This window comes from Nomascus leucogenys, chromosome 3, assembly GCF_006542625.1.
Source record: "Nomascus leucogenys isolate Asia chromosome 3, Asia_NLE_v1, whole genome shotgun sequence".
Lineage (NCBI taxonomy): Eukaryota > Metazoa > Chordata > Mammalia > Primates > Hylobatidae > Nomascus > Nomascus leucogenys.
The window spans coordinates 36,647,661-36,667,121 of NC_044383.1; the positions used below are offsets into that span (position 1 = coordinate 36,647,661).

General features: G+C 41.1%; 1 protein-coding gene across 7 annotated transcripts in view; it reads right to left on the reverse strand.

Annotated features, from left to right (window-relative positions):
• Window positions 1–247: 247 nt before the first annotated feature.
• LCOR (ligand dependent nuclear receptor corepressor) overlaps window positions 248–19,461 on the reverse strand; it is a 154,629-nt gene continuing 135,415 nt past the window's right edge. For all 7 annotated transcript variants that reach the window (XM_030809007.1, XM_030809012.1, XM_030809016.1 and 4 more), the window contains one exon: window positions 248–6,610. In XM_030809007.1, the coding sequence (XP_030664867.1) occupies window positions 2,263–6,610 (4,348 nt within the window). In that variant the 3' untranslated portion in view covers window positions 248–2,262. The remainder of the gene's footprint in view (window positions 6,611–19,461) is intronic.

A 19,461-nucleotide genomic window follows, 5' to 3' on the forward strand; every position in this document is an offset into this window, starting at 1 on the left:
CCTAACCTAATCCAAGCACCTTACAAGGTAGTCTGTATGCAGCCAAGGGGGCACCTCTTCTGTACAGGAATCAGCATGCCTGACATTGGCAAACATCAGCTGTTTAAGTCACCACAAACACAATATCCAGTGACAACTATATGAAAAGATATTCTTAAAACCTTAAAACCATTTTTTAAGATTAAATGAACCTATTCAAAACACATTAATGCCTCTGTGCAACTTAATGCTGAGAAAGGGTTGCCAACATACACACTCAGCAGTTTTATTAATGTAGGTAGCTCTTGAATGGCCAAAGTCAAAGATACTAAAAAGAAAAAAAAAAGACTCATCAGATAGAGAAGACATGAAAAAAAATCAGGGCTTCATAAGATAGCAAGCTTCTCTAGCTATGAAATTCAACACAATTCTAAATTTCTCACAAATCAAATACTTTTCTCCAGTCTTATCCAATCATCAGAAGTTCCCATGATATAGAGCAAACCTTTAACAGAATGGGTAGAAGGCCTGTATTATCATGATTTGCATGAAAAAAGTCCATCTGGGCTTATCTAAAGAGATCTGAAACAACCTAAATGGAAAATTTTTAAATAAAAAGGACAGGGCAGCAGCTGTCCATACAAGCCGATTTTGGTGACAGAACCGGTTAAGGAAGCTGACTGAGGCTTCAGCAACCAAGCCTTTTTTTGTAGAGTGGCCCAATGGAAAAGTCAAGTACACGCTGCGCTATAATAATGGAGAAAGGTCATAGGCACTAGGTTGAAGCCAATGCGCCCGTCTCAGGCTTCACCTGGGAAAGGCAAACGAAGTCATTAAAATATTGTGGCTCTCACTTCTGAGACACGGAATACAGCCTGACATGACATGGCAGGAGTGATACTACAAGCATTTAACTACTAGGATGGTGTTAATCAATCAGAATGAATATCTACTTCAACAAGTACATTCACATTGGAGCATACAGCTGAACATCAGCTCTGGGTGTAGGGGGTGTGTGGGCTCTTCACAGATGTTGGAGCTGCTTCCTCTAACTGCAAGGCTGCTCTAACCTTTACATAACTCCGTGCTGTTTTAGATCTTTCTGAGTCTGGTACCAAAGTGGTATTGGGGATGCTCACAGAGACACTGGGCTACTTTTAAACCACCTGTCCTTTGCTAATTACTCAACTCAGGGACACCCAAGCACACTGCATGGGGAAGAAAAAATTTTACTGTAAAATTGGGATTGGGAGACATTTGTGGCTGATAACCACATGCAAATGCACCCAAACACACATGGACATACACATTCTTAAACCTATTACTGGAAATAATAGTTCGGCTTTCTTTGAATATGAAAGTACTCTGGGTAAGAAAGAAAATAAGAGTCATTTTCATCCTAATCATCAAATTACAGCTACAAGATGGAAAAAAAACATCCTAGGCTTTTTCCTCCCAAAGTAGGATGGAAGCCTTGCAGGAGTGCTAGCAAGACCAGAAATGAAGAAGATGGTGAGAACTAGTAATACAGTTTGGGGATGCAAATGATTTTTTAGAGGTTGTAAACAAAAATTAACACTTGTGATATATCTCTTGTCCCATGGGCACATAATTTAGAATACATGCTCTCAAATGACAAAACATCAAAGGTGAGAGGAGGGACCAACAATGAACATGATCTTTTTAAAAAGGGGGGTAACAGAAATAGTAATCTTTTATAATTATAAATCCTCTGCATACCATAAAATGATTTGGTTTAGCTTTCAAACATCATCTAAACAAACAAACAAGACAGAGAGGGAAGTTCACTGCTGGGGTTTGCAAAGAGGGGCATCTGTTCGTGGGCAGATGCTGCAGGGTGGCTGCTGAAAAGCTCCTTTTATGTGCATGATGGTGGTCTTCTCGGCTACAGTACAAGTGCTTGTGCATCAAGTATAAAATACAAGCCTTTAATCACATAGATCAGCTTTTTAGCTTTTGTAAATTTTAAAAACAAAAAGGATAAATAAGGCACTGTACTTTTAAAAACGAAAACTGCTTGGTTCCAAGTTTAAAACCCAAGGAACAACCAGAATATAATATATAACTTCCCTTAGCCTCAGAGAAGGACTCTGCAAGTTCCCTTCTCCATCTGAGATGCATTTTCTGACATCTCAAATTACGGTGTTCTCCATTAACTGTAAATTTGAAAGGCTTGATAAGCTTATAAAAGCAGATTTAGTTAATGCAAAATAAAAGGTTACTTCTATAGAACAGTTTTACTCTTGGCTACCATCTTTCCAATCACTTTGCATCCAGCCGCCTCCGTTTGCTGTGCGAAGAGTCCAGCTTTGCCTTCAGCTTTCGCTTTCTCTGAGCTGCACTGCTCTCTGGGGTTTTCGTTGAGGGTCTGGCCCGAGTCTTTCCATTACTCTGCTTCCTGTTCGTGGCTTTCTGAGGCCTTGAAGAGGATTCACCGGCACCCTTCTGTTTTGCAGGTTTCGCCAGTGTTTCCGAGGCAATAGACTGGGAAGGCCTTTTGTGTGTATTCTCTTTTTCTTTCCTGGAGGGAGGGCAGCTCTTCCCAGCGGACTTTTTAGGGATCTTCACTTTATTCTCTTTCAAAGACATCTTTTTGGGGGGTTGGCTGCTTCTGTCCCTTGCAGCTGGCCTCTTGGCAGCAGGGGTTTTGGTGGCTCCATCAGCATGCTTTTCTTTGCTGGCTCTCACCGCAGGCCCCTTGTTCTTACTATCTGGAGGGCTGCTGCCTTCTGTTCTCTTGCGTTTACTCTGAACTTCTGCTTTAGGCAAGATTTCAGACACCTGCTTCCCTTTCCTTCCCTTCATTCCTTCAGTACTCTTGGGCTTAACAGGAAACCCATCTGCATCCACTTGCAGGGCAAGCCTGGGGGACATCAGAGGGTTGATGCATACGCTCTTACGACTTGGCTTACTTTCCACAGCCAGAGCATCTGGGCATTCCATTTTCTCATTCTTGATTAAACGTTGCTGGGCTCTGAGCTTTCCTCGAATATTGGAATATTTTCTAAGAATCCGGGTACTGGCTGGAGTGGGCAGGTTTACTGGAGGATGGCTGTTTCTATCTTCCTTGATTTCCTCTATGCTGTCTTCAGAATTAGGGCTGGGGCTGACATCACTGCCATCTTCTGGCTCCACTTGATCAGGATTCTCTCGAAATTTAGCCCAGAGCTTCTGCATTTTCCAATTATTCTTAGCAGGGGTAGCTCCAGGAAATTTCTTCAAGTGCTTTTTCAAGCGCTCAGCCTGTAGTGAACTGGGATATAGGCTGGAAGGAGCATATTTCTGAAGAGGATGCTTGACAGGGGGAACGTCTCCTGGAAGGCGAGTATTGAGCTTCTTCACAATGACTAGAGACCGGGTTTCCGTTGTCTCTAAGAACCATTTACAAACATTAGATAATTTAAAGTTTGTCATAAAGAGCATCTGAACAGGAGAAAACTTCTGACCCTCCAATGAACTCCTACATTTCCGTGACCTTTTCTTGCTTTTCCAAATCTCTTTCAGTTTATCTGATTTGTTCCTTGCTCTTGGTGTTGGCTGTCCTTCTTTCTCCAACTGGATCCAGCCCTTCTGAACTTTCATGTACTGGGCATTGAAGTTGGCAATGAGCTCTTGGTTCTCCTCCTCAGCACACCATTCCATAAACTTTGGCTGTTCATCTACCATGGTGTCAACATCGTCCTCATCTAGGGGGTCTCCACTCTCTGAAGCTCCATTTTCCTTTGGCATTATGGGGTTTACTTGTGCAGCTTCCTTTTCTGAAGTCACTTTTGAAGCATCCAAGGAGCCCAGAGAATGAGCGTGTCTTAGGTTGTAGGTTAAAGAGGTCAATCTTTTAGGCCTTGGAACCGATTTTGGTGGCCTAGCAGCATCACCACTTCCACTACTCGACAACCCAAGAGAGCTGCATGGGGCATCACTGTCATCATCTTTTTGCTGGGTGTTTTCGTTGTCTGCCTCATTCACAGCTTCCTCCACATGCTGTGTGGGAATATGCCCTGGCTCTTCTTTTGCCTGTTCTGGGTCCCTCTTACAAGCAATACTTTCTGAGGGGATATGAGCGTTCTTCTCATCCATTTTAGACTGAACATAGATTTCCAATCTCTCTCCAGGCAGTGGCTGTCCAGCTGCGGTTATGGGGTCCCTGCTGGGGAAAATCTCTCCTAACTCCTTGACTTCTTTGTCCAGCATGTTTTTCAAAGTCTGCCTGGTGATGATCCCCTGGTGATGATCCCCTTCGCCCTCCTGCTCAGCATCTTTCTCGGAGGGGCGTTCACTGACACTTGGCTTTTCTGTGTCCTCCAGAGTTTCTGTGTGGAAACTGTCAGGTGGAAGGCTCTTAGGTGTTGTCCCACCAGGGTGCCCTTCTTTTTTTGAACGTTTTGCACTAGGATTTTTAGGAACTTTGATTTCAAGACAAGCTGAGGAAGAATCTGAACTCTGACTTCTTAGGCATCTGTCAGCAGAGGAAGAATCCGAAAGTTGACTTCTTAGGCACCTATCAGAGGCCTCAGGGAATTTTTTACCTTTTTTCTTCTTCTCCAAATTCTCTTCGAGTGAATCAATGCTGGTATCACACGTGTCTTTTTCTGACAGGCATTTTACACCATCATCCTCTCCCTCTAATTTTCCTGTACCACCTGCTGCCTCACTTTCCTCAGTTTCACTGGGGTTTTCATCAGTAAAAGTGCTGCTTTCCTTCCCGAGTGGGTCGACATTTAGCTCCTGGGTGTCTCCAGACTCAGCCTCAGGACTGATGCATTGGTTGTCCTCAGCCTTTCCCAGACTCATGGGGGGCTCCAAGCCCATTGGGGAACTCTGATTTTCTGAGCACTGAGGACTTTCTTCTCTACTGACTGTTTCAGGAGGAGAATGAGGCCTAGAAATGACATCTTCACTGCCTCCCCCGGAAAAGCTTTCAGTGGAGGGAAGCAGGTGACAGTCCTGGGGTACACTCATCTCCTCCGTATCCGACAGTGCAAGTGGTGGTTGGTCGTGTTCAGGAGAAGACATCCCACTTGCTGTGGGAGCTGAGACTGTGGAGCCACCTTCTGGCAGGTGCTCTTCAGGAAGGTGAGCAGGGAGAGGCCACACCAGGCTGGAGGCTGTCGTTTCCTCCGACCTAGGGGAGGTGCTCAGATTCGGCTTAATCTTTGTGGGGCAAACCTCAGGCTCTTGAGGTTCTTTTCCAGGTGAAACGTCTCCACCTCCTTCCTTGTGACAGGTTATTTCCTTGCTAGGTTCTTCAGGGTTGTCTTCTCTGGGAAGCTGCACATCTACTGTATGTCTAGGGGCTGGAATTGTAAGGGTCTGCTTAGGAGTGAAAACTGCCTCTGATGCCAATGCTGAGCAGCTTGCTTTTTCCTGGGAGTGTAAATTTCTGGCCAGTGTACGAACAGTTGGCAGCTCACAACAGTCACCATTGAAAAAGTATCCTCGAGTACTCTTTCTGGCTGTTTTCCGAGAAGATAATATTGATTTTTGATTCTCAAAGTGGCATTCTGTTATTGGTTGACTGATATAAACAACATCACACTGGTTATCATAATCATTTATCCTCAGCCCTGATGCCCTTTTACTTTTCCGAGCTGTCTTAATGGAGGTTGATATCATCTTGCTTCTTGAGTGTCCATTTGCCGCTTTGTGTACAGCTGGCATAGGGCCGGGGCCTAACCAACCATCTTTGGAATGATCAAACTGGCCCTTATCACTGGGATGTAAATGGTAACCCACCTTATTTCTTCCCAGAGAGTGAAGATGGTTCTCTTGCTTTGGCCTTGCATCTTGTTCATTTGCCTCTAAATCCTGGCGCAAAGGTGTTTTTGGACACTGTAAAGTATTCTCTTTGTCAGCAGTTCTAGATGAGTTCCCCATAAACCCTGAGTTCCAAGCCTCTTCTGATAAAGCTTTGAATGAATTTCTTTGAGGAATAATACAGGTATTGCCCTCCTCACTATTCTCAGCTGCCATTTTTACTGTAATTAGACTTTCTACTAAAGCTGAACTCTGCATATGGTCTTTACCATCCTCACATATGTTCACATTTGTGTCTTGCTCTTGTCCAGTGGTTTGCCCCTCCAAGCTTTTAGGGATGTGGTGGAAGTTCACTGAGGAACAATTAGATGCAGTGAGGTATCCCGGAGTGAAACTATCCACTGAACTGCTATTAATAGAATTCAGTTTAGTGGTTGGAAGTTCAGAGGAATCTTTCTGGACAACAGTCAAGGCATTCTCTCTTCCATCTACAGGGTTTATCTCAGGAATAGGCTCCTTCGGGGTCTGTTCCGTCAAGTGTAAAGGGCTGTGAGAGTCTGACGAGTCTACGAACAAATCTACAGAAGCAGAAGACTTCATATTGAGACACAGAGCATCTTTTTCCTTATGTTTGGTGCTGAGCTGGGCACAGCCAGCATTGCAAGTGGATACATCCATTGCTCCAGAATCAGAACGCTGCAGGTCCTCAGTGCCTGGTTGAGATTCAGTGTACAGGTCGTTCAGAACACGAATGAATTGCTTTTGATGATGAGTACACAGTTTGACCATAAATTTCTCCAGTGGGGACTTCGACTGATTGTTAGAATCTACTGCTTTTGCCTCTGTTGAGTTCTCACTAGACAAAGAAAGAGAAAGAAGGAATTAGTATGGTCATTTACCAAAGAACCATTTTTACATTATAAACTTCACCCGATGTTATTCATTTTATTATTTATTTATTTTATTTTTTGTAGATACAGGGTCTCGCTATATTGGACAGGCTGATCTCGAATTCCTGGCCTAAAGAGATCCTCCTGCCTCAGCCTCCCAAAGTGCTGAGATTACAGGTGTGAGCCACCTTGCCTGGCTATCTATATTATAAAGAGGATGGGTACTTTGGCCAAAACTGCTTCTAAATCTGCTCATATACTTTTGATTCAATAAATATGAATTATTTACCTAATTATAAGGTCAGCCTGTTATAGCCTCAAATTTTAGTGACAATATTCTTCATACGTTAAAAGTAATCATTCAAAAATCATTTTTATCTTAAAGAGAAGAAATACCGCAATACATTTTTTTCAAAAAACTAAAATTTTGACCACACTATTAACTCTAGTTGGTCAACATATACTTTATTTTAGGTCTGGGTATTCCTGTTAAATAATTATTGGTTTATAAGTCCACAACACTGACAAGAATTGAGGTGCACTACAGTACAAATCTTGGTTTAGAAGTACTTACAGAACTTAACAGTTTTTTTGTTTGTTTGTTTTTTAATTTTTTTATGGAGAGACTCTCGCTCTGTCGCCCAGGCTGGAATGCAGTGGTGCGAGCTTGGCTCACTGCAACCTCTGCCTCCTGGGTTCAAGCAATTCTCCTACCTTAGCCTCCCAAGTAGCTGGGACTACAGGTGCACATCGCCACGCCTGGCTAATTTTTTTGTATTTTAGTAGAGACAGGGTTTCACCATGTTGCCCAGGCTGGTCTCGAACTCCTGAGCTCAGGCAATTCGCCTGCCTCGACCTCCCAAAGTGCTAGGATTACAGCAGTGAGCCACTGCACTCGGCTGAGAACTTACAGTTTTAAGATAGTTTCTCAGCATGACCAATTCGTCAAGCTAATGCAGGAATCTTCTACCCTTTCCTGGGAGTATAAACGAATAGAAATCAATAACTTCACATACTTTAAATGGTGAGAGGACAAGCACGTCCCAATTCGCAGTCTCTTAAGTGAGGAGATAGCTATGAAGCCACACTAAACTGTACAGGCCTGTCACTGCAAGGTAGTAGTATTGTATCTTTACTCAAGGCCCACTTCTACATTCTCCGAGATCTTCAATACACCTTTTACAATCATCCACAAGAAATCATTCTATGTTAAAAACCCCTTTCCACCATTTAAGTAAGTCACCCAGGACAAATCCTTAGAGCTTAGCGCAGACAGTGGGGACTGTGTGAAAGGGTGATGCTAGACTCAAGACATGCCACAGGCAATACCTGCTTAGACAGCCAGGCCCTTCACTAGCTGCTTTGTGCTTCCGGATGTCTGGGTTGTACTGAACCCATGCAGTTGGTGTGCTCCAATTTACTGGAGTTTTATATAATTTCTTAAACTCCCTCTCTTTCTGTATGGATTATAATTCCTCAGGAGACTATTATGTGACTTGCCATGAAATACGGCAGCGCACAGAGGCAGCTTAAATGTGTGAACAGATGTTTGATAATATCTCCTGGCAAATTCTTTTCTTCAGTCTTTGATTTTTCTGTCTCAGTCATGAGGCACCTTTACAGGAAGGCTGACCCTAGACAACCCACATCACCTCCTACCTTCCCACTCTCCACTGGCTTCTGAGCAGTGGGGTCACAGTGGAAAAGAGCACAGGCTGTGGAATATGGAGATCCGAGATTCCACCTTTGGCTCTGACATTTACTATCTACAGGATCTTAGGCAAGTTACTTCATCTCTCTGAACCTTGGTTTCCTCATCTGTAAGTTGGGACTGAATGTCAGTATCTCAAAGGATTGTCGTGAGATATTAGATAACATACATGAAACATAAAGCGCAAAGCACAAAAGGGCACGTGCTCAGACAATTTCAGTTTCTGTTCAGGACTTACGTTAAGATCAAGTGGTGAAAAGGTTGCTGAACATATCTAAATACAAAACCAAGAAATTAGTCAAATCTGTTGCTTAACCTAAACTGCTTTACCAGAGAAAAGGTTACACTGTGTTTTTGTTTTCACAACTAGCAAGAAAGCAGTTTTAGTCAGTAGTGCCATGGGTTTCTGAAAGGGCCTATATTAGACCATGGATTTGAAAGACTAGAAATGTCTTAGAAAATGCCTACCTCAAACTTTCCAATGATAACTGAATTGTGAATACTCTAGGAAAAAAGATTATTATAGAAGTATTACAAAAGGTACACAAGTATGGCGAACTCTGAAGTACATACTGGCAATGGGGACAAAATGTATCAAAGGAAAGAAAAGACGAAAGCAGCTAGAAAAAACCTATTGAGTACTTTTCTATCTGTAAAGTGGACTTAGTAAAAGTTTTAAAAAGGCAACATATGGAATAAGCTCCTCCTGCTTTTCAAGAATGGCAAATATTATCTTCTTCCTTTGGAACAGGCAAGACATCAGTGACACCCTTGGATGAGTGACTGTTAGGACATTTCCAACTTTCCGACTCAATGAGATGTATAAAGGAGCTCAACAGAATCCTCATGCAGCTGCAGACTTTTCTGCTCATGGAACAGGCAGGAGGAGGCCCCTGCTGAAGGACCCCAGACCCCTTTAGGAGGAACTTTGTCACTATGTCTATCAGATGAAAGCAACAGCATAATATGTGTTACAGGCTACAGTACGAGTGAGGAGGTGGAGAACCAGTAAGTAGTCCTGCTGCTTACTAGTTATGTGACCTTGTCCAAAACACTTAACCACTTTGGGTCTTAGTAGAGTACCTGCCCCATCTACCACTTGAAAATTCTCCAAGGCAAAACCTACAAAGTTTATACAAATATCAGCTACCACTACTTCCAGTGAATCAAATTAAAAGTGCTTCAGTAAAAAATCACTGGGCTAGCTGTGCTTGCTAACATGAGCCTGCAGTCCCAGCTACCTGGGAGACTTAAGGTAGGAGGATCGCTTGAGCCAAGGAGGTCGAGGCTGCAGGGAGCTATGATCATGTCACTGCACTACAGCCTGGGTGACAGAGTGAGACCCCACATCAAAAAAACAAACAAACTTGGAGATCAAGAACATGCATTAATGCTTTCTTATAACCTAAAAGGGGTATATTTTCTGGATAAAGTTTAACCTTCAAGTACCAAACATTTTAAAGCAAATATTTAAAGATTCAAATTTTTTCTGATGGAAGTCTTAAAAAATTATATTATCTTGGAACATAATTTATTCTTCCTGATACTTGGGATCGTTACCATATGGACTATTACTGAAGTTTGGCTATTATTTTTATTATACTAGACTGAATTAGATTAATAGTTTGAGGGGAAACTCAATTAACTAAGTCTGACTTCCTAAAAAGCTACAGTGGTGGCCTGTATTGTATTAAATCTTCTTTCTTACTGGCTTCCAAACAGTGGCTGATCTTAGCAGTCCTACTTCTACCTTTAGTAGAGAATTTTACTTACTAGCTGAGAAGCCATATCCCAAGTGCCAAAATGGTACTTTAAGTAAAAATAAATAGGCTCTGAATGAAAGCTTGGGGAATAGTTTTAGGGGTAAGTACATGAATTTTCTAACCACAACTTCTGCTGCTCAAAAGCCTTTATTCCTTAGTTTCTGGTTCTTGGATATGTTACTGATGTTTCCAAGGTAGGTGACTATAAATAAGTGGGATGCCTTTTCAATGCATCAAAGAACATACTCCAAGTGCGTTTTAGCAATACACAGAAAAGGTTGACAAAGGTCTGTGAAGAGGGTGAAGAAATATTATGGCATCTAATTGTAGAAAAACTGAAGAGAGAAACGGTTCTTCCTAATTCAAGAAGCACAATCATTATCTAACTCTTCGCAAAAATTTTCTAGGTACCACTTCATATCTATAGCTGGGTTCTGGAAGCAAGCTTTAGTGCTTGGAATTAATGAGATGACTGGGGTTGAATGACATCGAGGTATGCATGCAGTTAAGAAGACAGAGTGTTATGAAGAAAGCTGAAGAAGCACTTTCCTCTAAAGTGATGCTCACACAGAATAAATGAGTAATAATTTAGTTCACAGGTACTAACTTCCTTTATGATTGTGAGACTCTAATCTGCTGCTGTCCCATGTTTCAATAACTTAATGGCACCCCAATATCTTCATTACCCTTAACTAATGTAAGGTCTTCCAAAGGGCCATGCAGCCAGCCCTGAAGCAACAACCGTGGCCATATGGCTCAAGCTAGTTCCTATTAGACAGCCACAGGTAGGTAGGAATGTATTTCACAACCTCATGGCAAGAGGCGGTGGTGTCTTCCATACCACCACTAAGGCATGCTAAAGAAACATGTTCAGGATCCACTGAACTCTAACCCGGAACAATGTAATACAGCATGTGGATACTAAAAAACAGTAGCATCAGAGAGACTGACACAGGCTACACCAACCTTAAGAGATACTTAGAGCAGTAGTTTGTGGAAGCTCAGGAGAATGAAAAGAAAATAAACTTTTCTTTCCACAGAACTGCAAATGGCAACCTCCAGAGAAAATGGCATCAACAAAAAAGACCATTTGTATGTGTTCCTCATAAAAAGGATCAGGGACAATGTGTAAGAGCAGGTACCAGGGTATTCTTGTCAGCCTGTCACTGGCCAGCTCAAAACCACCCCACTTGGTTTGATTGCATTCTTTCATGAAAATCCTAAGCCACTGTGCTCGGTAAAACTCAATTACATGGGGCCTTGTGTGTTTCGCTGTTGTTGCCTAGGCTGGAGTGCAATGGCGTGATCTTGGCTCACTGCAACCTCCACCTCCCGGGTTCAAGCAACTCTCCTGGCTCAGCCTCCCAAATAGCTGGGATTACAGGCGCCCACCACCATGTCCGGCTAACTTTTGTATTTTTAGTAGAGACAGGGTTTTGCCATGTTGGTCATGCTGGTCTCCAACTCCTGACCTCAGGTGATCCACCCGCCTCGGCCTCCCAAAGTGCTGGGATTACAGGTGTGCACCACCATGCCTGGCCAGGGTCTTGTATATTTATCCTATAATTTTTATCTTGTATTGACTTTGTCTTGTTTTTGTCTTAGCTTCCCAAGCAGATGTAAGCTACTTGAGTGCAGGGACCATGTTTCATGTTTTCCTGTTTTATCTTAGCAAAAAAAGAGGAGAGGGAAAAGGGACATCTAGGATGCTTCCTGAGTTTTCTTCCTGGGCAGCATCATTTACTGAGATAGGAATAAAAGTAACAAAGGTGGTGGCTGGTGGTTATTAGGGTGTGTATGTTTCTGAAGAGCTCTGTACTATATGTATTAAGATATTTACATGATTCTGAATCCGAGATGTCTGGTAGGCAACTAGACACATAGGCACGATGAGCCCACCAACAGCTTCCCTTCGATCTGAGGGGCCTTCACATTAATACTAATCTTTGTCCAGGTGTCATTAAAAGGCCCTGTTATAACAGCTAACTTTACAATATAGCAATAAAATCAGTTTTGGCTGTGCCTCAAGGTTATCCAGCTTCCTACTCTTTCTTCTGGAATTTTTCTTAACAGCACGTAAGTATTTATTTTATTATTTTATTTTGAGATACAGTCTCCCTCTGTCGCCCAGGCTGGAGTGCAGTGGCGCAATCTTGGCTCACGGCAACCATCGCCTCCCGGGTTCAAGCAATTCTTGGGCCTCATCCCCCAAAGTAGCTGGGATTACAGGCATGTGCCAACACACCCAGCTAATTTTTGTATTTTTACTAGCGATGGGGTTTTACCATGTTGGCCAGGCTGGTCTTAAGCTCCTGACTTCAGGTGATCCACCAGCCTCGGCTTCCCAAAGTGCTGGGATTACAGGTGTGAGCCACGGCACCTGGCCAATAGCACCTAAGTTTAGATGAATTTCACTTTATCATTTGAATATTTTAAAAATGAATCTCAACTTCCTGATATTTAATGCTATTACTATTTTTTATGTTAAAAAGTAGGTGTTAGCCAGTTTTTCCTGTTTTAAACAGCTTGTCTTTACTTTTGCTTCTAGTTATTCAACTTTTCTGAGACCTTAGATTTGTAACAAACCCTAAATATAGCACTTGCATTAACTTAGAATATTGTTGGGCAGCTAGTAGGGAAACCAGAGAGAGGCGATTTTCTGTCCTGCAAACCATTTCCTCAACTTGGCCTATGGTCCAGGAAGCACTGTTTTAGTTTGGTGCAGATTATAGTCTGTATCATACGATGTCCTTCACATCTGACTACATAAGGTCTTTATAAGAACAGTAATTCATAACAGATGTTGAAATGACTTGAGCTCATGCTGGTTCATGCTGCCTCTGCTCACCAAGAGGACTCTGTAATAGTCAAGTGAATTATTCGTTAATCAGAAATACCTGAAAACCACCACTAAAGCATAGTAAGATCCTAGGGATTGGTTAATGGGAGGAAGTATTCCCACTTCTCATAAAGGAAAAGAAAAAACTGGATTTCCAATACTTGAATTAGTTTTCAGTTTATCTCCTTGGTGAGAAATGGTGTGCGTCTTCCTATCTTCAGTTCCATGCCTAATTGTTAAGGGTGTGGTAAAAGGATAAGATAATATTCATAAACCCTTTAAAAGCTACAGTTTAAGAATGATTGTTGTTTCATAACCCCATCTTTAATGATTTACTCAATATTTATCTACATCACAGGTTAGACACAGCTTAACTTGCCTACCAAGTCAATAACACAACATTTAATTCCTGATGGAAAGCATTCCTGTGGTTAATACTGGTGGGTGGGCAATGCTTATGTTATCTTTGAGTAAAAGTTCAAGTGGAGAAGAAATTTGGCATGGAGGTGAAGTGACAAGTCTGAGAGTCTAGAATTTAGGAGTGATGAATTTAGGTATTTACTCTCTACCAATAACTGCTTGATGGGCAAAGGCAATATCACTGATGACCAAAATACATTCTTCTTGACTGAAAAAAGATCAATAGCCACAGAGAATGATGTTTGGATAGGAGCTAATCTTAATAGCAGAAACAGGGAGTCCCAGGAAAACAGAAGGGGAAAGCAAGCTTTAGTGAGCTGACTATAGTCAAGAGTTGTAAATTACTATGGCTTGACTCTTTAAATAAAACATAAAAATGCTTCCTCGCCCCCTCTTCAAGGCATAACAAGTTATATTTTTTGCCAGACAATAATCTGAAATTGTGTCCCCTAGTTTACTCACTTCTCCTTTAAGCACAGAAAGTATAAGTATAGTCAAGAGGGCCTGAAAAAATCTGCTGACAAGTCCTTGCTCTACACGGAGAAATTTATCTGCTCTTGGCTATTTCACATCTGTGTATCCTCCACACCTGAATATAAGGATATTCCAAGGTTATGACAAAGTTGTGTAGACATAATGGAGAAGGTTGGCATGGGGTGTAGAAACTTTATTTTTCCACTCTTTAGAAAGCCATAGGTGTACTTTAAAACCCCTGAATAAACTTTTCTTTCCACAGAACTGGCTTAGGAGAAGCAGTGAAACGGTAGGCAAAAGTGAATACAGTAAAGTGAGAAATGAAGTTCATAAAAATCACAGGCTGTTAAATATGTGATTTCCAGGTGGTTGAAATCCAAGTTATCTAAATTTGGATGTAGATAGAACCTAGATACAGAAAAAGCAATTTTCAAAATTGGGGTTAAATTATCCCCTTTCTCAGAGATCAGAATCATGGAGAATGGTGAGGGGTTGAAACCAGGATGTATCTCTTCACCCCGATAAAAGTCTCAGCCTCAGTGACACCATTGCTAATGGCAACATGGTATTTGTTCAAGTGTGTGGAGGTACTGATCTAAAACAAACGGCATGCAATCCCTTTGTAATAGCTAAGTTTACCATGTTCTTAACCACGTTCACTAGAAGAGCAGAATAAAGGTTCAAAAATCATGAACTAATAATGGCAACTGGGGGAAAAACAGGTGTTTCAGAGGGAGCTTACTGGGCATGAAGCCATAGTTTGCTAGCTTTCTGCATCTTAAGGCTTAATATCCCTAGATAAGGGACAGAGTAGATCTCCTAAATATCACAGAAGCACTTTCAGGCTTATATATTGTATCTCCTATTTTTCTTCATTTTAACTAGATTGTCAGATTTATTAAATTACAATAAAAAATATAACTATCAAGAAGATTCTCATGTTCATTCTTTGACATATTTTTACCCTACAGACAAATGTACCCAGGATGCCAAAATATGATTAGAAAGTTACTTGGAGAGCAGGAAGTCAGAGAAAGGGTCATTAAGCACAACAGGTCAATGCCTCCATTTGCTCTCTGGAAATGTAATGGCCTCAGAAAACAGACATCTCTGACAAACTACTTCTATGGTTTTTTTCCCCTACCAAATTGATTTTTGTGTCTAACTTCATCATCCTTGGTAAGACTATGCAAAATCTAACGTATATATGGTGTTAATTTAAAAAAAAAAAGGGAGGGTTCAAGGGAGTGAGAGACGTGAGATTTTGGACTGGATGACATAAATTTAAAAAATTTTTTAAAATATTTTTAATATTTTACCCCTTTACCTCATTGATATTCATAAGGTGAGCAATAACACTAAATTTTTATTTTTTTAAGTATTTTTAAAGTGTGAGGATAAGCAAGGTATTTTATATTTATCATCCTCTCTGGGATGCTATAAGAATTAATAGTCCTTTATAACTATTCCCCACCCCACCCCACTCTAGAAACACTCAAGGCTACAGCTGGAGATGTTCTGGGGGTAGGACTGAACTAAGTATTAATAAAATCATCTGTACGTTCAAGTTTTTACTCAGGAATCTTTGAAGACAAAATGTAACTGAATGTGTAAGCACACATGCAGACGTTAAGACTTATAAGGCCTATTATTTAGATATTCTATGCTAGATATTCTACCTCAATTTAGATATTTATTCTACCTCAATTTTTATTATCAGTTTCATCACTTCCCTTGCCTTCAATACACCATCCAGTTTAACTACAAGAGTTGACTTTCTTTGGAAAATGCTATATTGTATATCTCTGCCCCTAGTTTCTCATTTTAGAGTCAGCGTCACATTATCCAGAATTGCCATCTTCCTAAAGCCCAAATTTCATCTGGTTACTTTCCTGCATGAAACCCCTGTAAGCTCCCCACTGCTTACACAACCCTCCTCAGCACCCTGTCCCTGGTGCTGCATTAGGTAGTTTTTCCTCTACTCTCACAGTCTGCTTGTATCTTTTGTTAAACAGTACTTATGCTGCTTGGTAACTATTGACCTAACTGTCTTCTCCATGGACTGTGAACCTCCTCTAGATCAACGACTTTGTCCTTTTCAACTTGGTAGCCTCAGTGCCTAAAGCTTGGGGCTCAACTCATGGCAGGCATTAAGTCAGTCACAAATGGACTATTCAAATAAATTATTATGTAGTGAAAATAATTCTCCCAAATGCATTTTTCAAGGAATTGAAAGGGGTAGAGGAAACATTTTTACATACAATCAGAAGGGAAAAGAATAACCTTTCAAAAAAATGAGTTCAACGAGGCGGGGAAAGAAGGGAATTTAGAAAGGGCAGACAGTTTAAGTATGTAGGTTTTGACTAAGCACACAGGCAGTCCAAGTGTGCTCTCTAAGGTACCAGAAAAACTGGGATGAAATGGTTTACATAATGGCTTTAAAACGCCACTAGGTTTTCAACAGCAATCCAGAACAAGAAATACTTTTTACAAAGTGACCCAGTATACACATTCCAATTTGTATGTATATATGTATAATGATGTAAGTTTTGATGAAACATTATTTATCCTTACTATAATCCTATGTACTCTGATTCTGTTTCTTTTTTAAAATGCTGGCTAGAGCTGCGCGTGGTGGCTCACGCCTGTAATCCTAATACTTTGGGAGGCCGAGGCAGGAGGATTGCCTGAGCTCAGGAGTTTGAGACCAGCCTGGGCAACATGGCAAAACCCCATCTCTACTAGTCCCAGCTATTCGGGAAGCTGAGGCACAAGAATCACTTGAATTCGGGAGGCAGAGGCTGTGGTGAGCCGAGATCATGCCACTTCACTCCAGCCTGGGCGACAGAGTGAGACTGTCTCCAAAATAACATAACATAACGTAACATAACATAACATAACATAACATAACATAACATAACATAACATAACATAACATAACATAACAACATAACATAAAATGCTGGTTAGGATCTTACAATCCATTAATAGGCTGTAGCTGGTCAACCCAACTTGAAAAACTACCTGGTAGGTAGAGAAGAAATCCAAGAAGATGGATTTTTTTTCTTAATCCATCTCTATCTAGTCAAAATTACACTGCCAGGTGTTCTTGGCAAAAATATCTCAAGTCAATTTATTTTTTACTCCTATTTATTTTTTGAGACGGCGTCTCAGTTTATAGCCCAAGCTGAAGTGAAGTGGTGTGATCTCAGCTCACTGCAACCTCTGCCTCCCGGGCTCAAGCGATTCTTGTGCCTCAGCCTCCAGAGTAGCTGGGACTACAGGCAAGCGCCACCACACCCGGTTTTTTTTTTGTATTTTAGTAGAGACAGGATTTCACCATGTTGCCCAGGGTGGTCTCTAACTCCTGAGCTCAGGTGATCCACCTGCCTCAGCCTCCCAAAGTGCTAGGATTACAGGCGTGACCCACCGCACCCAGTCTCAAGTCAATTTAATAGTTGTTGCAGGCTGGGCATGGTGGCTCACACCTGTAATCCCAGCATTTTGGGAGGCTGAGGTGGGAGGATCATGAGGTCAGGAGATTGAGACCATCCTGGCTAACATGGTGAAACCCCATCTCTACTAAAAATGTGTGGTGATGGGTGCCTGTAGTCCCATCTTCTCGGGAGGCTGAGGCAGCAGAATGGTGTGAACCCGAGACTCGGAGCTTGCAGTGAGCTGAGATCATATCACTGCACTCCAGCCTGGGTGATAGAGTGACACTCTGTCTCAAAAAAAAAAAAAAAAAAAAAAAGAAAGAAAGAAAAAAATGGTTAAAATGAACACCTCTAAACTATGTTAGCTGTGATCTGATTTGTTGGTTTGAAATCCACAGAACCCCTAATTGGTAAAACCACATTAAATAGGCAGAATTGTCCCCAACTTCTTCCACTGGAAAAGTTTTGATGATTAAACATACACATTCCCACCCTCAGCTCCTAGATCATTGTTCAAACTCTACTACCCATGCAAAAAGAAAAGTCTACAAAGCATGTAAAACTTCAACCTTACAGTATATAAAAAGTTTTGTATACAATGGAAATGCACATAGTTAACTCTATGATTTTTAAATTTCTAATCTTAAGCATCTTTTACTTCCAAACAACTTTCATTCCATTTTAGTCTTTGAAAAGAAACAATAATTAATGGTTTGATTACATTCCCCTAAAACAGTACCATGAAATGCAGGAAAGCAGCATTCCAGGTTTCAATCACAATTCCAATATTTTTATGTTCTTGAACAAGATTGGCTGCCCTTTGCTTCAGTCTAATATGAACACAACAACCTCACTCTCAGTGTTCTAATCAACACAGTTTCTTGCATAATGTCAACCTGACTTTCTCACTCTTCTATCCCTCACACTAAATTCATGCCCATCAGGTGCTGTCAATGCCTTTCCTTTATATAACACTTGCAAAGAGCCTGCCACAGTGCTAAGTATTTTACACAATATAATCTCATTTAAACCTTATAGAAAATCTATGACCCTCTTTTACATATAAGAAAACTGAAACTCAGGAAGGTTCAATAACTTGTTCGAGATCATACAGTAAGCAAGTGAAAAGGCTGATTTTTTTTTTTTTTTTTTTTTTTTTTTTTTGAGACAAGATCTCTTACTTAGTCACCCAGGCTGGAGTGCAGTGGTGCGATCAGGGCTGACTGCAGCCTCTATCTCTCAGGCCCAAGTGATCCTCCCACCTCACCACCAAGTAGCTGGGACTACAGGCATTGAGCCACCAAGCCAACTAATTTTTGTATTTTTGTGGAGACAGGGTCTCACCATGTTGTCCAGGCTGGTCTCAAACTCCTGGGCTCAAGTGATCATCTCATTTCAGCCTCCCAAAACACTGGGATTATAGAAGTGAGCCATGGCATTTAAACCCGGGCCCATCAAATCCTCTCTCTCAAACTTGGGGTATTCTCTCCTCTCCTATCCATGCCCTACCTATTCTTCAACTCACCTCCTTTATGAGGGCTTTCTGAAAGTCACCTATTAATGCTGATTTTTAACACTGACGTTTTATATGCTTTCAATATTTTTATGGCTAACTTCACAAAAGAGATTTCATTCTCTTCCTAAAAAGCAGTGTAAGTTTGCTGAAGAGCCAAACTCAATTAATAGTTAAAATTAAGTTAAAACTGAATCTAACGGAAAATTATTAGTAGGTACAATCCCTAATTCTAATTCTAGCTTGAGTCAAGAATGCCAAAGTGGTACAGAGATAAGTAAGATGGTATGAAATCATGAGTATTATGGGCAACTCATTGTGTGAGGCGGGACAAGTCCCTCAAGGTTCCAAGTTCCATGTTTTTCACCTAAAAAAATGAAAAAGTAGAATGGGATCAACAGTACTTAATCAGTGGGTTAATAAAAACTTCCTGTGGTCACAACATGAATGTACTTAACAATGCTGAGCTGTATACTTGAAAATGACTAAGATGGTAAATTTTAATGCTTTCTTTTAACCATAATAAAAAACCCAAAAAACTTCCTGTGGAACATTTTGAAAATACTGAACATGCCTAAGCCTCATTCCTATAAACTGATTCAGTGGATCTAGTCTAGTGTAGGACCCAAGCATCTATATTTTTAAAAGGTTGATTCTGCT